This window comes from Amblyraja radiata, chromosome 32 (genome assembly GCF_010909765.2).
Source record: "Amblyraja radiata isolate CabotCenter1 chromosome 32, sAmbRad1.1.pri, whole genome shotgun sequence".
NCBI classification, from domain to species: Eukaryota; Metazoa; Chordata; class Chondrichthyes; order Rajiformes; family Rajidae; genus Amblyraja; species Amblyraja radiata.
Window position 1 is genome coordinate 10,426,103 of NC_045987.1, and position 18,989 is coordinate 10,445,091.

The 18,989-nt window shown below is 42.2% G+C and overlaps 1 protein-coding gene across 1 annotated transcript; it reads right to left on the reverse strand.

Annotated features, from left to right (window-relative positions):
• Positions 1-1,362: 1,362 nt before the first annotated feature.
• c32h9orf78 (chromosome 32 C9orf78 homolog) lies at positions 1,363-13,789 on the reverse strand. Its single transcript, XM_033048589.1, has 9 exons — positions 13,594-13,789; positions 11,126-11,185; positions 10,254-10,305; positions 8,925-8,995; positions 7,354-7,434; positions 5,503-5,700; positions 4,326-4,462; positions 2,873-2,971; positions 1,363-2,155 (listed from the first exon to the last, which is right to left on the reverse strand). The coding sequence occupies exons 1-9, from the start codon at positions 13,677-13,679 to the stop codon at positions 2,064-2,066; spliced, it is 876 nt and encodes a 291-aa protein (XP_032904480.1). The 5' UTR covers positions 13,680-13,789; the 3' UTR covers positions 1,363-2,063.
• Between the last annotated feature and the right edge of the window lie 5,200 nt (positions 13,790-18,989).

Below are 18,989 nucleotides of genomic sequence, written 5' to 3' on the forward strand. Positions count from 1 at the left end.
CGTTGTGAGACGGAGCTCAGGGTTCGCCTCCTGAGCTGCTTTGGTGCCCAGGCGTGAGTTGAGGGGGAGGGGGGGGGGGGGGCGTCATTAATCTGTCTGGGGTGACATGGCTCTTGGGTTAGGCTGGGATCATTCTCTGCGGGATGGTCTTAGTGCGGGAGACAAATGTAGGAGAGGTGTACTGACTGTGTGGGCAGACACTTTGGAAGTGATTGCCCACCAGTCTCAAAAGCCACTGTGTCTCCCTGTCCCTGGGATAGCAGGGGGTGATCAAACAGCACAATAACCCCCCCCTCCACGCCAACACGAAGGGCAACGACCCCAAGGCGTCAGGAACAGTGGGCAGGCGACAATCACCTGCCATAACGCGAGAGAGATCATGCACTGTTGTAGGTCTCCTTTGCACGTCGGTGTTTCTGTCTTTCTCCACTCATTGTTGGCCCTATCTGTCACCACCCCCACCTACACCCCTCTGCTTCCCTGCCATGTGTGTGACCCCTTCCCTCCCCTCTCCAGCTCCCTGCCCATTGCACCGGCGCGGGGGCTTTGCACTTTCTTCACGTCGGCGATGCCAGCAGGTGCCAGTCGCCGGAGACGTCAGGACCAATGGGACACCGACCCCCAGGCCCACTGCAAGCACGGAGAACCCAGAGACCCACAGCCAACAGCAACTTCAGCCCAGCCCCGCTTCAACTCCAGAGGAACCCGGGTGGCTCTAATTTCTACATGGTGAAACCAAAATGTATCAAAATGGCCTTTATTAAAATCTGAATGTGCACTTTAACCACATGTGATTTTTTTCTATTACAATTCTCAAATTGTGGAGTACTGAGATGCTAGACTGTATACATTAAAAAAAATGCCTTACCCACATAAACATTAAATGTACCAGACCTGCAAGCTATTTCAAAAATTGTCAGCCATTTGAGACACTCGAATAATTAACAACTTGGAGGCCTTGTCAATCTATATTTTTAAGGCAGAGATTGACACGATTATTGATTAGGAATGGTGTTTGGGTTATGGGGAGAAGGCAAAAGAATGGGGTTGTGGGGGAAAAGATAGATCAGCCATGATTGAATAGCAGAGTAGACTTGGGCCAAATGAGCAAATTCTGCTCCTAGAACATAATAAATGGTATTTCCTCCCTATGGTTTGTAAATAATGCTATTAAGATCTCCTTGCAACCTACTTTCCTTCATAGAAAACAATCCCAATTTCTCCAGTCTATCCGTCATCCATGAAATTATTTTCTGCAGTCTTTCCAAAGCCTTCACATCTATCCTAAAATTGCAGCTTCCTGAACAAAGCACAATTTCTCAAATACAGTACCAATTGCATGCAGAAAGGCCAAGCAAATTAAATTTAGAAAAGCATTTATAGAAAATCTTTCAACAAGAAATTTATCTTGGATACATTCACTACAGACAATCCCCAAAAAAAAAAAAAAATCCGTAACTTAATCTAAAGAATCTTTGCAAATTTTCAGGTTTGCAGAAGATAAAATAGAGGAATTCAAATCCTACTTTAAGAGATGAGATTAACTAGCTCTTACAACAGCAGTGTTACTGTGGAACACTATATGTGACAGTGCTGCTTTTAATGTATCACTCAGATTTACAAACAGAAGCACTGGAACCAATGGTATCATGTTTTTTTTAATGATTTGTGTTCTACCACGTTCCTGCAATTCAAGTTTTACACAAAATTCAGGTGAGGAAATTGTCAAACAAACTGGAGTAGGCTAGTCAAATAAAGTTATTGTGCTCCAATTCTCCCTCACCTATTAAGTCTATACATTTTCACCACCATTCAACTCAGATACAAAGCAATGAAAATAGTTCAGAACAGTATGGAGTGACCATTTCTCAGGGTGGTTGTGGTTTGGTCTGCATCGTTATACAAATATTCTGTGGTTTAGATCTTTTTGACAAACATTGGATAGAATTATAGGTTCACTCTTGAAAGATAAACTCCTGTTCACTTTTCCAGATTCGGTCTGCAGTTTCGTTGCCACAAGACATTTAAAATACACGAACACCTGGAATAGTTTGAGCAACTCTTCAGTATCTTCTGCTCATTTTCTTGAACTTTTCATAATGGTAGTCATCTGTTGCTTTTTCATTCGAAGGCCGTTTGCGATTTGGAGGAGTTTCTGCATATGTAAGAGCAACATTTTAATAGCTTTGTTGTTGTGACACAGATCCAAATGTATGTCAATATAGTCGACACAGAATCACTCTTTAAAAGGGATGGAACATAAATATTAGCATTCGAGCGATGTACTTTAAAGGACTCATGCTGTTTAATGTGGAAAAAGCTCAGAATTGAAACAAACAATATTGTTTGGTTAAACCCATTTGTATTTCAGCATACATCAAGTAGGACTTACAATGATTGTCAGTGAGATGCAATGCAAGAGAATACATTTCAGAAGGAATTTTAAAATCACTGACGGTTGAAAGATCTGAGTGTAAATAATAGCCCATTTGCTTTGCTGGGAAATGTCAGCAGTTTGTAATCATATTTAGCGCACTCCAATATTGGAGAACTCGGAATCTAGTGAGGGTTGCACCAGTTTCCATTTGTCATTTACAGTGGAGAATTTGTTCTTCCACGTTGATTTTAATGAGGGAGACAGCTACAGATAATAAGTGTTTTAGTGTAAATGTTATTTTAACAGGACTTCGAACTTCCATCCTGAAGGGCTGCAAAGCACAGAAAGCGACAAAGCATGCTCCACATGATCAAGTCCCAAAGTAATTACAAGCAGTTAACCATGATTTTAAGTTGCAAATCATTAGAATGATTCTAACCCTATTTTATTGTTGTAATCCATTGCTGTGATGTTCCTAAGACAGATGTTACTTACGTTCAGGCTCCGGTTTATCAGTGTCTCCCACTCTCAAGGGCCGAGGTTTGGCTTCCTCTTTATGGCGTTTTGCAGGTGCATGCAATTCCTCTCGGTAGACTACAGGAGAAGAAAACAGCAATGCTGAAAGCAGTTCCATAACAGTTGGCCAAAAAAGCAACTGCATAGTTTTAAAACCTGTATTGAACATGGAATTAAATTGTCTGTATCAGCAACCGCCCTTAGAACCAGATGTCTCAATTGACCAATAACGGAAAACTGATTTTGTTCCCATTGCAGTGTAGAAAACAACTTTTTGCTGCCAAGATCCTTATTTTTTGACTGACAAATACAAATTGCACGAGGTTGCACTTGGTTATGTAGGACCTAGGAAACTGGCAGGCATGAAAAGTTAGGTTGGTCGATCAGGTCCTTTTCACAGCTGATGACTGGAACGTTGTTAACTTAAAACCTCTCTCTTTCTCCACTTGTAAACTCTCGGGAGAGATCGAAACAAAGAGAAAACTACGCAGCCAAGTACCTCTGATGACCCGAAGAGAATTAAACTACTCAGCATCAGTAAAAACACAAGGCAGCACCATTTAGGGGCATTGCATGTGCCCTTGAGATAGGTCAGGTTTGGAAGCTAACAAGTGTTTAAAATAAAATCTCTGACAAGAACTGGATAATCACCCAATGCCCTCTCCTTACTGTGCAATCAGCTCCTAACAGACAAGAACACAATCTATTTACTCTCAGGTCTTTTTGGTTTTCGGATAATATCTTTGAATCTGGAAATTCATAATACAATGACTGCATTAAGTGAATATCTGAGCAATCTGAGGGTGTGGCTGGTATTACGGGCATCGTTCCATACATTCAGGGGTCACTAATATGTAAGGCCATTACGAATTCAGTCCAACAAAATAGTTGGTACTTCTGGATTTAAACTGATGTTGTGGCAGGCTAGCATTCAAACAATAGCTTATCCTGCATCTCAAACGGTGTAATAACTTTGATGTGGAGCAGTTGCATTGAATGCAAAATGAGAGTGTACACAGTAAGATCCCCAAGACAAAATTGACTGATTGGTGGCAAGGAGATTGTTGGCCAGGCGACTAAGATTCCCTTTATTTCAGGTTTCTGACATATTTAGTCTTCTTGCTTTTACTTTATATCTACAAAAACTGCAGGTGCTGAAATCTCAAACTAAAAACAAAGTGCTGGAGGAATGCAGTGTGTTAGGCAGCATATATGCCACAATATCAACTGTCTCGCCTTATTCATTTTGCTTACCCATTCTAACCTCTTTCTCCGAACAAGCTGCCTCCCGCTCACTCAATACCAATCCCAATATTATAATGCAGTCTGTGGGATCCCGACCCAAAATGTTGTCTGTCCATTCCCTCCATAGATGCAGTCCAGCTCAGTACATTCCTCCAGCACTTTTAGTCATTAAGTAGGTTTTACTTACACCGGTTATGCTGGACATAGTTGACTGCAATATTCGTGGGTACAAAGGAGGTGCTGTTATCCTTCTTTTTGTTGCGTTGTTCAGCTAAGAGCAGGGCTTTTGCCTCTTCAGTGCTGATAATATTCTTTATTTTTGCACTTAAAAATAAAAGGAAGAACATAACAATTTAAGGAAAGGAATATCATGCAGTAGATGAAAATCTGACACACACTGTCCAACAGAATGGTTGCAGGAATTTCTAAAGGGATAAATAGTTGAAATGAAAATATTTTCAGAACCGTAGGGAAAGCATGGTGAAGCAATTGAACAAGTAAATTCAGGCTTCCTGAGCATACATGGTCTTGAATAAGTTCCCATTTGTGCAGCAATGCAAAGTCAATGTATCAACATATACACATCATTGGTTTGTTGAATTGTTTTTCTTTTTTTTTTTTAAAATAAACTGAAAATCACATTTCCTTTTGCAAAAGTACAAAATTAAAGAACATAGGATCACATTTCAGAGAAAGAATATAATTAAATAGAAATTCAGCCAACAATTTTTCAAACAGTGGTAAGTGTAGAACAGACCATCTGAAAGGTCCAGAAATAAGTCTGTTTTTAAAAGAGACTAGCCGTGCCTGTTAAAAAGAATTCTGGATTACAGAACTTTAGGAATGCCTCAAAATGATTTGGTGGGGAAATTCAATGGATAGTGGGTAGATTCACAAATGAATGTTTACAGAGAATCTCATAATGGCAGAACATGGAATTCCAGTTGGCCTCTGTAAATTACCCCCAATGAAAAGTAGATGGATGAGAATATGGATTACATAGAACTAGTGTGAATGAGTGATGGTCGGCATGGTTTTGGTAGGCCAAAGGGCCCGTTTCCATGCTGCATTTTTCAATCAATTCAATTAAAGACAAAGAAAGGTCTACCCAAACAACATATTGCATCTAACCATGTTAAATAATTGGCAAAATGTATCCATTCTTTCGAACATTTTGGCTAAAGCAAGATAAATTCTGTAATTTATTATCTGTTGTTATGATTATTGCTGCTAACCCTTGTAGGCCAATGAGATGGAGTAGTTCTCTGGATGAAGTGTATTGTGCAATAGGAACCATGTAACCAGAATTTTCAGGGAGATTTCAAATGGCTCTCACTGGGACAAAAGAAAGATTCAATACTTACTCGATCCCCAGATCAACCTCTGGAATGCCACTTAGCATCTGATTGGATAGCATTTCTTCTGTACGCTTGGCGGAAGAAACATTGATATTATCAGGCAGTTCATAGAGCAGATCTTCTGGATTTTTCACCTTTGTCTTCAGTTCCTCATTTTCCAGGATTCCTTTCCTCCTCCTTAATTCCGTCTCAATATACTTCATCCTGAGACGAAGCAAAGGGATCAATATATCCAACCTTTCTGTCCTGGGCTGCCTTCATTACCAGAGGAAGGCCAAACACAAACTGGAGCAACAGCACATCATGCACCGCTCGAGTAGCTGACAACCCAAAGGTATCAACACTGAATTCTTCAATTTCAAGCAATATTCACCCTCACCCTCTCAGTTTCCCGTGTCCCACCCCCATCATTTCTCCAACTATCCTACCTCATCTTCCCCCAATATTGTCTTTATATTTGACTCCTCCTTATCTGACGCCCTTTTATCGACTTTTCACTCTAGTCTTTGTCATTTACTCCACCCAATCGCAGCCCTAACCCCTGTATCCACCTATCATTTGCCAGGCTTTGTTCTGCCCCCAAAAGCTCTTTTCCAGCTTTCTCCCCCATGACGCACATTCTTGCCATAGAGGGAGTACAGAGAAGGTTCACCAGACTGATTCCTGGGATGTCAGGACTTTCATATGAAGAAAGACTGGATAGACTCGGTTTGTACTCGCTAGAATTTAGAAGATTGAGGGGGGATCTTATAGAAACTTACAAAATTCTTAAGGGGTTGGACAGGCTAGATGCAGGAAGATTGTTCCCGATGTTGGGGAAGTCCAGAACAAGGGGTCACAGTTTAAGGATAAGTGGGAAATCTTTTAGGACCGAGATGAGGAAAACATTTTTCACAGAGAGAGTGGTGAATCTCTGGAATTCTCTGTCACAGAAGGTAGTTGAGGCCAGTTCATTGGCTATATTTAAGAGGGAGTTAGATGTGGCTAAAGGGATCAGAGGGTATGGAGAGAAGGCAGGTACAGGATACTGAGTTGGATGATCAGCCATGATCATATTGAATGGCGGTGCAGGCTCGAAGGGCCGAATGGCCTACTCCTGCACCTATTTTCTACGTTTCTATGACAATCATTCTGAAGAAGGGTCGTGACTTGAAACATCATCTCTCCTTTCTCTCCACTGGAGCTGCCTGACCCGCTGAGGTACTCTAGCATTTTGTGTTGTGCTTAGTATGCAATGACAGGTTAAGATTCTTACTGTCCTGTGTTAGAAGTTTAACAGCAATTAGATCCATCTACTTTTGGCATTCCCCAATGCCCATAGCAGAAACATCAATATAGCAACAACGTATCTGTCCTCCTTATTTTTAACATTAAATGGGATGCCCAGCCTTAGAAATTTACCAGGATGATACAACAGACTTTATATTGCAGAGGAACAATGAACTACAGATGTAGTTCAAAAAGGAAGCCAAGATTTAAAAAGGTGTAAAATTATGACGGTTTTGATGTAGTGAATAAAACAAAAGCATTTCCACCAGGAAAAGCGTCAATAACTTGGGAGAGCAGGATTTACAGTAACTATCAAATGTTTTTTTGTTTTTGTTTAAAAATTACAAGTTCTGATTTGGAATTCATTGACTAAAGAGCAGGAAAGCAAATTGAATATTAATTTACAAAAGGGAACCAGATAAATAATTGAAATAAATTGCAAGAGTGGATAAAGTGCACTAGCCAAAGACAGGAGGATGATCCCACATTTTCTGTTTTAATCTCAAATTACAAACACCTACAGTTTCTTATTTTCGGGGAAAAGGCTATTTTTCATTTCAAAAATGTGCCACGTAAGGCCAAACATACATGTCAGCATCCTCGTCACGTCTATTGGTCTCCACCGAAAATGATGTGCCCAAGTTCAAGTCTGTGTCTTCCTCCTCTACCCTGGAAAAGGGAAAATAAAAGGTCAGTTTCTAGAAACCAAATACATTGTGACTGCAGTAAAAGGGTCAGTTGCACAATTACTTCCCAGATTAAGCAATATTCTGCTTCAATGGCAATTCTGGGCTCCATTGGCACAATTGCAAGATTGGAGAGTTTATAATGATCATCACAATGCCTGCAACTGATACCAAGGGCTGATAGCTTGCATTTCATTCTTAACACTTTCCCAAAGTTGCAGAAGAGTGCAGAAAATAGGCCAAGTGCTTTCAGACAGGTTAAAGGCAGGGAGGTAGCTATAAGGGCATGTTGGACTATCTTGGATTAATTTCTCCGGAGTGTTGGAGGCTGAGGGGAGACCTGATAGATGTTATAAAAAATTATGGAAGGGCTAGATAAGATAGATGGAGCCCTTTTTCCGTCAGGGTGAATATGTCAAAGACTAGGGGGCATAGGTTTAAGGTGAGGGGAGCAGAGATTAAGAGAGATGTGCAGGGCAAGTTGCTTTTACCCATATTGGTGGGTGCCTGGAATGCACTGCCAGGGTTGTGGTGCAGGTAGATACAATAATAGCATTTAAGAGGCTTTTGGATAGACACATGGATATGCAGGGTATGGCAAGAAATGGATCACATGTAGGCAAGAGAGAGATCATTTTAACTTGGTGTCATGTTCGACCTGGACTGAAAGGTCTGTTCCCATGCGGTACCATTCTATGAATGGAGGTACAAGGAGAGATGTGGCGGGGAAGGGGGAGGAGAGAAAAGAGGCGTCAAGTCTAAATTATACTAAGGCACCTCATACTACTAAGGTACTTCACTGCCTTCTGCCCTTCACATTACAGTAAACTCCGATAATTCAGCACCTTCGACACTGTGGTGCAGAACTGGCACATTTTTTTGGACGGTTGGGTATTGCTCCTATTAGTACATCAACATTTCTCTAATTCACCTTCATTACAAGAAAAGGCGTGCCACTGTAAAATGATAATTTTTCTAATGAAGCAGGTAAGTTTGAATGGAGTGTGTCAAAATGGGACCCTGGCCAGTATAAAGGGTGTACAGCAAACACAATCAGGTGAGCCAAATGCTAGGCTATAGTAATTTCCATACATGCAGATAGCAGATTATAGGAGTTTTAGTCCATGTAGTTCGTTCCTTTTTCAGACACATCTTAAATGAACAAAACTTCTGTTTTATGTACTTTGCATTTTTGTCATTTGGGTGAATGAATGGAAAATAAAAACAGTAAAGCTACATCATATTCTTCTATACCACAGAAACAGCATAACCATACTGGTGGGTGTGACACAACATATAGTTACATGATTGCTATTTAGTCTTAAAGCTGCAACAGGCTTTATTTGGGCCTCAAGTATAGCTTTATTTAAAAACACCATGTCGAAGCAGCACGGGCTGAAAGGCTGACTCCTGGGCTTTATTATTGTGTATAATAATGAAATGAACAAATAAATGGCTTTTCCGATTCCTCACTTTTCTCGCTTTCGGTCCTTCAGGATCTTCATATCAATCATACCTCCCGTCTTCAGTTTAAAGGGGTCATCCTATCCAAAAGGAAAAAAAATGCTGCAAAACAGATGCTAAACAAAAATATTCTCTTGCAAGTTTTCTCCCCCCCCCCCCCACCCCCAGGTAAAGCAGTTAGGTTAACATCCCAGCTCAGTGACAAATTATAACAATCTCAGGGAATTCACTATTTGCTTTTATACACATTAGTCATGTAAACAGTCACCTGTGCTGTACAAGAGGATGACAGAAGTGCCAAGAAAGATCCGGAGGGAAAATGCAAACATTGATGAAAATTCATGTTCCGAGTAGAATTTTGATGGAAGAAACCTATACAACATTTATTTGCTACACTTTAGAGTCAGTCACACCGCATGGAAACAGTCCCTTTGGCCCAAATTGTCCATGCCAACCAAGATGCCCCATCTACGCAAGTCTCACCTGATCGCATTCGATCCATATCCCTCTAAATCTTTCCTATTTATGTACCTGTCCAAGGCATCCAGGCAGTTGGTGGACTAACTCATGAGCAACTATTAAACTTCAGGTGGACCTATTGCCAGGTGTACATACAAGTGTGGCAATGCATTTACTAATAAGGAAGTATAATAGTGGATGAAGTCTTGATGCATCTGCCCTTGGCCAGTTACTCGGGCACACAAATGTATTCATGAGCACTAAGACCCTTTGGTTCTATTTCACCTGCAATTACTGTCTACAAGTTATTTCCTGGAGTAAAACTTACACGATAATGACAGAAGATGATGGGTGGATTTAGATGAATAACTGTCAAAGAGCTGGAAAGGGACAATAGAATGAATGCCTTACTGTTGTTCTCTCTGGTTATATTGATATAATTGATATAATTTGATTGATATAATTTAATTGCCACACAACCAAGGTCGGTGGTATTTGGGTTGCCAGCAGCGGTACAATAATAAAGAACACAACCACAATAAAATTTTTACACAAACATCCACCACAGCATTCATCACTGTGGTGGAAGGTACAGAGCTTGGCCAGTCCTCCTCCATTTCCCCCCGTGGTCGGGACCACCACCCTCCACAGCCGTTGCTGCGGGCGTCCAGATGGTAAGGGACAAAGTCAAAGTCAAGGTGAGTCCAGGATCGGCTCTTCCCAACCAGAGACCGCGGCTGTGGCACCGCATCTTTGGTAACATTGACTAAACTGCATTAATCTCCAGGGCTTATGCTTTATATTTTGCCTCATGTTCTAAATAAACAGACCCTTCTCTATATCGCTGCAGTGACATTGACAAACAACGTAACAACTTACCACATTTGAACTTTCTTCCGGTGCTTGTTCCCCAACCAGCAGGGCGGCAGCACTGTGACAGGCAGAGAAAGAGTTGACTTAAGGCAGGCTGACATTTTACAAAATCTGGCATTAGTCAGACACAGGAATATTAGATGACCAAGAGCTTGGTCAAAGAGATCAACTTAAAGGAATAGCGATAGGGAGAGACAATGTTCCAAATATGCCTTTGAGTAGGAATCAGTATTAATTTTGTAACATTTGCTTTAAAGATTATATCGATTTTCACCTATTTTTATGAATGGCTTGAAATTTTTATTTTATTAAATAGCAGACTTTATACTTGGGCGACAAAGGAAGTGCAGATGTTAAAATTTTGAGCAAAGTACAAAGGAGGCTTTGAAGAATTCCGCCAGACATGCAGCATCTGTAGCGGGAATGGACAGATGACGTTTCGGGTTGGGTCCTTTCTTCAGACCAAGTCTTTAAACTTGGAATATTGGCTTTACATGTATACTCATTGATCCATTGGACTCACCTCCTTGTAGGAAGTTCCTCCGCCTTCAAAACGCATAGGCCCACTTTGCCAAGGTTTAGCAAACAGTTAAAATTGAGTCATTTATTCTGGGGTTCTTTATTATTTGTGATTTTTAATATTTCAAATGTAATCATGCTACAGTCACTAACATTTAAAACCTCACCCACCTTTGGGTACCACGCCAAAAAGGAACTGTGTTGGTAGATACAACTAGCTGACGTGGCTCCTCCTAAATCCATTTTCACTGGCTCCACCAAATAAAATAATTTATTTGTAAACCAGGCATGTAATTTGATGCACACACCTTGTATGTAATGCTCACATGCTCTTTTCACACCACGTGAATTGTACCTACCTCACTCCATTTTGTCTCTTCCTTAAACTCTGAATTTCCTTCAGTTCGTCTAGTTTTGACCTAGGAAACAAGAAGCTTTACAAAAACGGATTTGGTACACTGTTTTGTCATAAATAAATAAACATCAAGATCTGCACAAAATATTTCGAAAGCATAACTATATAGATTGCATGTCAATCAGAATCATTTATAGAGGCTCCATGTCTCCATCGACTTGAAAATACAAAGAAAATAAATATAACTGATAAAAACATGACCTGTAACATGGCATATTACAATGCCCGAAGCTAATTTACTACAACGCAGTAGAGATCAGTAACCCAATTGACCACACAATTGTGTGTCATGCACAACATCTTTTATTTAGATACAAGGAACTACAAATGCTAGTTGACAAAAAAAAGCACAAAGTGCTGGAGGAACTCAGTGGCTCACGCAGCATCCGTGGAGGAAATGGATAGCCGATGGTTCTATTCAGGACCCTTCTTCCGACTTGTATTTACAGTCTTGGCAGCTGAATGATAGGATTACTACATTTATGGAATAAAAGGCCAGAATCAGAGAAATGCTAATAACTGAATAGGTTGTGGAAAAGTGCAGACATGTGGGGATCTAAATACATGGCAAGAGTTGTAAAAACCAAGAGCCAATGTTAGTCAGCAAAAATAGAGGTGATGGACAAATAGAGTTTGGTACAAATTAGGACATGGACAGCAGATTTGTGGATGACCATGTTTACAGAGAAGAGAATGAAAGAGTTAGAAGGGAAATGCACTGGGATTCTCATATGTAGAGGGAAGATAGGTTTGAAATGATGGTTTTACAACATAAACTGAAGCAGAAGCAGTCTGCGCAAAGTCAAAGGTGATATAATCTGTCTAATTGAGGGAAACATGCAATCCCAACTTCATTAATAACAATGCCTCTGTAAATAGCCTGGCTTGTTCGTAGACATTTCCTAGGAGACTGATGAGGATTTCAATTTGTGGTTGGAAAAGATAGTTTCAAACACAACATAACCAATTTCAGTATCTCAATGTCTTCACTTTCTGGTTTGAAGGCTCCTGACCTGAAATATCAAATCCATTCTTTCCACAGACATCACCGGACTTACTAAGTTACTCGAGTAGTGTTTTACTCAAGATTTCAGCATGTGCAGTTCCTTGTGTCTTCATTTGCTCTATGCAACCTTGATGTGTCAGTCAATTAATGAGAGAATATGCCTCCATGCTTCCCATATCTAAATAATCATTAAACAGACAGGATTATCAACATAAAGGACATATTACAGGAAAAGTAGTAACTTTTCCCAATTTCTCCAAGCTGAAGGATATTTTGAGGATGAAGACTGGATGAAGTATAGGGCAGTTACATTTTAATCAATGAGCAGGAGGAACTCAGCAGGGAAGGCAGCGTCTTTGGAGGGCAGCTTACAACCCAGTGGTATGAATATGGATTTCTCTAACTTCAAGTAACCCTTGCAACACTCTCTCTCTCCGTCCCTCCCCCACCCAAGCGCCTCTACTTCCTGAGAAGATTACGGAGAGTCGGTTTGTCAAGGAAGACTCTCTCTAACTTCTACAGGTGCACAGTCGAGAGCATGCTGACCGGTTGCATCGTGGCTTGGTTCGGCAATTTGAGCGCCCTGGAAAGGAAAAGACTACAAAAAGTAATAAACACTGCCCAGTCCATCATCGGCTCTGACCTTCCTTCCATCGAGGGGATTTATCGCAGTCGCTGCCTCAAAAAGGCTGGCAGTATCATCAAAGACCCACACCATCCTGGCCACACACTCATCTCCCTGCTACCTTCAGGTAGAAGGTACAGGAGCCTGAAGACTGCAACAACCAGGTTCAGGAATAGTTACTTCCCCTCAGCCATCAGGCTATTAAACCTGGCTCGGACAAAACTCTGATTATTACCAACCACTTTCTGTTATTTGCACTATCAGTTTATTTATTCATGTGTGTATATATTTATATCATGGTATATGGACACATTTATCTGTTTTGTAGTAAATGCCTACTATTTTCTGTGTGCTTAAGCAAAGCAAGAATTTCATTGTCCTATACAGGGACACATGACAATAAACTCACTTGAACTTGAACTTACTAGCTTCAGAGTCATCTTGTTTAGCCTCATTGTATATCTTTCATTCGTTTGTTCTATAATAACCATCTATTATATATATATATATATAGTTTCCCATTCCCCTGACTCTCAGTCTGAAGAGGGTGCCTGGCCCGCTGAGTTACTCCAGCTTTTTGAGTCTATCTGTGGGGGGAGTGGGGAAGGAGGGGGGAAGGAGGGGGGAAGGAGGGGGGGAGGGGGGGGGGAGACCCTTCTTCAAATCAAGGCCTATTGTAGGTGTCGAGAAGTTGTAGGGAGCCTGCCTGCATTAATCAGTGGTTCAGCCAAAGCCCGGGCTGGACTGTTTTCCTGTTGACCAGCGGGGTATCTGCTCCTACCTGACCTCCACCACCCTCTGCTCATCTTCTTCGTCCGACTCCGACTCCTCCTCTCGCCTCTTCCTGTAACTTTTCCCCGCCGGCATTTCTCCTGCGATTCTCACTCTTCACTTCAAGTGACAACCGTCTTTCCACTCCGAGCTACGTTGCGCATTAACAACGGGGAGGAAGGTTCTGGCAGATGGACATTTCCGGTCTGCCAACGCACTTCCGGTTATTTGGACTACATTACCCACTAGGCACTGGGCGTGACGTTCCCAGGAGTCTTTGCTCAAGATTCACGAAAGGTCACTGGATCAGAGATCCTCACCCACGTGACCGCAAAATCCAACTGGGGTACAAGCGTCACTTCCGGTATAATTACAGCTGTTAATTGGACAAAATCAGGACATTTTATTATTATTATCCAATTAACAGCTGACAATTATCCCATTCCTTAGCTTGCATCTGAGTAAAATTCATTTCAAAACGCATTTATGGTTTACGATTATTTAAATGGTAAATGTAGCTTCAGAAGCATTTTCTTTTTGCATGTTAAAACCCACCTGAGAACCATGGAAGATTTTGCAATTTTAATGATGGATTTTTCACTTTTAAATCTTTTTATATAACAAATGAATAAAGATAAAACATAATGCCTTACTTTTGATGAAATGCAGTGAGCAAACGCGATAAATCCCGATATTTTCTATCTTTATATCTCCACGGCCAATGTTTGCTAAACACTTCCACTGTTTTTGCCCATTCAGCTCCCTCTTGTATTTACCTTCGTTTTTATCTATCTTCTGGACTCTAAAGTAAGATAATTGTGCCTCGCGGTCACCCCGACTGGCACAGTTATTTACAGCTCAAAAACGGGCCGTTTTCGCGGTTTTTAACGGCTTTGAAAGTGCGCGTTTTCAGCATCAATAACATGTACCGGAAGTGACGCTTGTACCCCAGTTGGATTTTGCGGTCACGTGGGTGAGGATCTCTGATCCAGTGACCTTTCGTGAAATCACCCTATTGTCAGGTAATAATAATAATAACAAATTTTATTTGTGGGCGCCTTTCAAAAGTCTCAAGGACACCTTACAGGACTTAACAAGAGTAAAAAACATATAGTCGGAGTAAAATAAATAATAAAGACATCACCAATACACAAATTAAAGACAGAATTCGATCCAAAGACAAAAAAAATCAAAAACACAATGTGAAGAGAGAGCAGCGGCAGCTAAACCGCGCCAGCGTACACTCTCCCTTCCGACAGCCATCTTGGACACAAACTAAAATAATCACTTACACACAAAAATCATCCCAACAATCACAATGTCCAGTCCCCATCCCCAGTTCTCCCAAAGTCAGGCCTATTGAGGCCTCCGTTATTGAGACCTCCTCTACAGAGGCCCGATGTTCCTGGCCATTCTCGCCGGGTGCTGTTGCCCCGGCGTCGGGAGAGTCCTCTCAGCGGCTGGGCCACCTGGGACGGCAGCTTCCTTACCGGAGACCGCGGCTTCTGGTTCTGCAAAGAAGCTATCTAGAAGCTTCAGTGTTTTACGGTCTGTGTAATTTCCATTGAAGCAGTAAATTTGTCAACTTTTTTAAAAAGTCCCCTTGATTGCAGGTCAGGCTTTCAGTGTGCACGTTACCCAGCAGGTGCCAGACATGACACATGTGATTTTATTATATATCCATTTTAACCTGATGTTAGCCTGGGAACTCCACCCTGTGGTCTTATAGTGACAGTGCAAATACACAAGAGTGCATGGAGAATGCAGAAGAATGGGCTCCCGCAAGGGTCAGTTTTAGCCCCAACCTTGATCAACCTTTACACAAATGACCTACCCACCACCAAATCCTGCAAATTCATCTATGCAGATGACATCTGTTTGGCCTTCCAAGCACCAGATTTTGGTACATTGGAACAGGTGCTCAATGAAGACCTTGCTAAACTGGACGAGTACTGCAAAGCCTGGCGCCTAAAACCAAGCCCAGCAAAAACGGTCTCCAGTGTGTTCCACCTCCATAATGCAGAAGCCACAAGAGAACCAAACATCTATCTGAGCAGGACCAAACTGAAGTATGCCCCCACTCCAACCTACCTCGGAGTGACCCTTGACAGGACCCTATCCTTCAAGGAACATCTCAAAAGAACAGCAGCTAAGGTGAAGTCCAGAAACAATCTCCTCAGTAAGCTTGCTGGCTCAAAGTGGGGGGCAGCAGCCCCCACACTGCGCATTTCAGCACTAGCCCTTGCTTTTTCTTCAGCCGAATATTGTGCCCCTGTTTGGTCCAGGTCATCCCACACACACCATGTGGACACCCAATTGAACTCAACAATGAGGATCATCACAGGAACAATCCGCTCAACACCACTCCCCTGGCTCCCTGTCCTATCCAACATAGCCCCTCCACACATCCGGCGAGTAGTCATCACTCAAAGGATGCTCCAAAAGACCAAAAACTCCTCTCACCTGCCAATTCACATGGACATCTTCAACCCACCCACTGCTCGACTTCCATCTAGACGACCAATTTGGAAGAACCCACCACCAGCTGATTTCACCATCCAATCAGCTAGGAAAAAGGAATGGGAGTCCAAGGACGTCCCAAATAAACATTTGGTGTCAGACCCCACCCTACTGGTCCCTGGCACCAATCTTCCAAGGAAGCAGTGGACGACGCTGAATAGAATCAGGACTGGACATGGCCCCTGCTTGGCCAGCCTTCACAAATGGGGCAGCAGCCCAACCCCACGGTGTGCTTGTGTAGAGCAGCAAACAATGCAACACATCATTGAAGCATGCCCTCAACAAAGACTCAAAGGAGGACTTGTCACCCTTCATACAGCAGATCAAGAGGCAACTGCTTGGCTAAAGGACTTTGCATTCGCTAAATAAATAAATAAGTGCAAATACTCCCTCAGTGCTATTCCAGAGTTTGCCCAGGTGCTCTTCAACTCTGTCCAGATCTCATTCCAAGCATTCCCTCAACATTATCCTGAGGTTAGCCTGGTTCATCCTTCAGCGGAATCCTGATGCCAGCCGGGTACTCTTTTACTACTGTCCCTCCACTGGCTTAGCCATTCCAGTTCCATGTCAGTTTGTAACATGCTGGATAATCAGGCTTTTACTTTATGTGTAGGAAGGAACTGCAGATGCTGGTTTCAATGGAAGATAGACACAAAATGCAGATGCTGGTTTCAATGGAAGATAGACACAAAATGCTGGAGTAACTCTGGATAACCCATTCCTTCTCTCCAGAGATGCTGCCAGTCCCACTGAGTTACTCCAGCATTTTGTGTCTATCTTAGGCTTTTTCTTTACATTGATAAATGTGCCAATTCACAAAGCAATCCCTGCAAAACCACATTGTACGCTTGAGTACAGTGGCTTTGGTAGTCACTGTCCTGGACACCTTGGCGAATTGTGTCTTAAAAATTGTCAAATATTTGCAGCACTCATGAATATAAATAAATCATAATTTCAAAAATACCATCATCCAAATAAATGACAGCAACCCTCTGAACCAGTTTGGATACAGCAACAGGATATATATAGTGATGTGTTGATTTGTTAAACACTGTATCTGCAGAATCATCTTTCATTATTCATCTGGTCGGCTCCTTCTTTCTTACTTCAAATATCTTGGGTAAATAATTCTGACAATGTTAGACAGCGGAAAGTAGAGCATTGATGATAGGAATCTGTTTTGGATTGTGATCTCAATATACTTGTTATCTAGTTTCTCCTTTGATATGTTTGTATTTGGAATAGCTTCAATAAGTTCATAATAAGCCAAGCATTAAATGTCAGGTCTCAGTGCTGCAATGAAAATGGATACAATAGTTGTATCCATATGAGGAACAGCACCTCATATTCCGCCTGGGTTGCTTGCGTCCGGATGGCATGAACATTGAATCCTCCCAATTTTGCTAGCCCTTGCTGTCTCCTCCCCTTCCTTAACTCTCAGGCTGTCTCCTCCCATCCACCCGCCCTCGGGCTCCTCCTCCTCCCTTTTTCCTTCCTTCTCCCCCCCACCCCCCATCAGTCTGAAGAAGGGTTTCGGCCCGAAACGTCACCTATTTCCTTCGCTCCATAGATGCTGCTGCACCCGCTGAGTTTCTCCAGCATTTTTGTGTACCTACAATAGTTGTCTGATACTTTGCTTTTAAATTCAGATCAGGTTAGCTTTGTGGTTAATATTCTGATGGCAATCTCATTTTAAATGAATATCAACACATCATCTATGAATATGTCTCGTATAATATAGCAGGTTACACGAGATAACACTTGGGCAGTGTAAATCACTGACGTATTTAGCAGGTTTTGGTAATTTCACCACACTGTGCAATTCCACTAAAATAGGCATGAGAGTACCGTGTTGCAATTTCAAAGTGGAAACAAACCGTTGACTCCGTAATGAAATCATTCAATGCACATCTGTGGAATTTTTTAACAAGTTAGCAACTCGTCTTTTTTCAGTTCCTCTGTTGCCTTCTTGGTCCAAGTTCCAGAGGTGTGATTGATTGGGTAATTGAGGTTTGCTGCAGCCATAGCACAAGGAGTAACTGTGAGGGAATCCCAAACACTTGGAATTGGGGGTAGACAAAAATGCTGGAGAAACTCAGCAGCTGAGGTAGCATCTATGGAGCGAAGGAAATGGGCAACATTTCGGGTCGAAATCCTTCTTCAGACTTGTAGGGTAGGCTACAAATCTGTAGAGTACGTCGAACAATCCTTGTTCGAGACGTACTGTGGCCCTATCCCTGAATTCTACCTCCGCTACATCGACGACTGCACTGGTGCTACCTCCAGCACCCACATCTTTGCCTTGCCAGGAGCTCACAGTAAACAAACTCTACCGGATACAGTCACCGAGCCTTTTAGAACACAGAACAGTACGACACAGGAACAGGCCCTTCGGCCCACAATGTCCATGCCAAACATGATGCCAAGTTAAAGTAATCTCATCTGCCTGCACATGATCCACATCACTCCATTTCCTGCATATCCATGTGCCAACTCAAAATCCTCTTAGATGCCACTGTTGCATCTGTTTCCACCATACCCCCTAGCAACGTGTTCCGGGCAGTCACCATTATCTGCATATAACTTGCACTACACATTTGATGACCTCGAAAAGATCATCCACACATTTATCTCCTCCCGCCTAGATTACTGCAACTCTCTTTACACTGGCATCAGCCAATCTTCCCTGTCCCGCCTGCAACTGGTCCAAAATGCCGCAGCGAGACTCCTGACGGGCACCCGAAAAAGGGACCACATCATCCCGATCCTGGCCTCTCTCCACTGGCTCCCTGTGCGGTTCCGTATACATTTCAAGACCCTCCTCTATGTCTACAAAGCCCTCAATGGGCTCGCCCACTCCTACATTAAAAGTCTTCTCACCCACCA

What these genes read in the sequence shown, in the direction of transcription:
- c32h9orf78 (XM_033048589.1), bottom strand. Translation starts at nt 13,679, where the DNA reads ATGCCGGCGGGGAAAAGTTACAGGAAGAGGCGAGAGGAGGAGTCGGAG. An exon ending in GAGGTTGATCTGGGGATCGA is followed by an intron (nt 4,463 to 5,502) that starts GTAAGTATTGAA and finishes TTTATTTTTAAG; the next exon opens with TGCAAAAATAAAGAATATTA. An exon ending in TGATAAACCGGAGCCTGAAC is followed by an intron (nt 2,156 to 2,872) that starts GTAAGTAACATC and finishes TTACATATGCAG; the next exon opens with AAACTCCTCCAAATCGCAAA.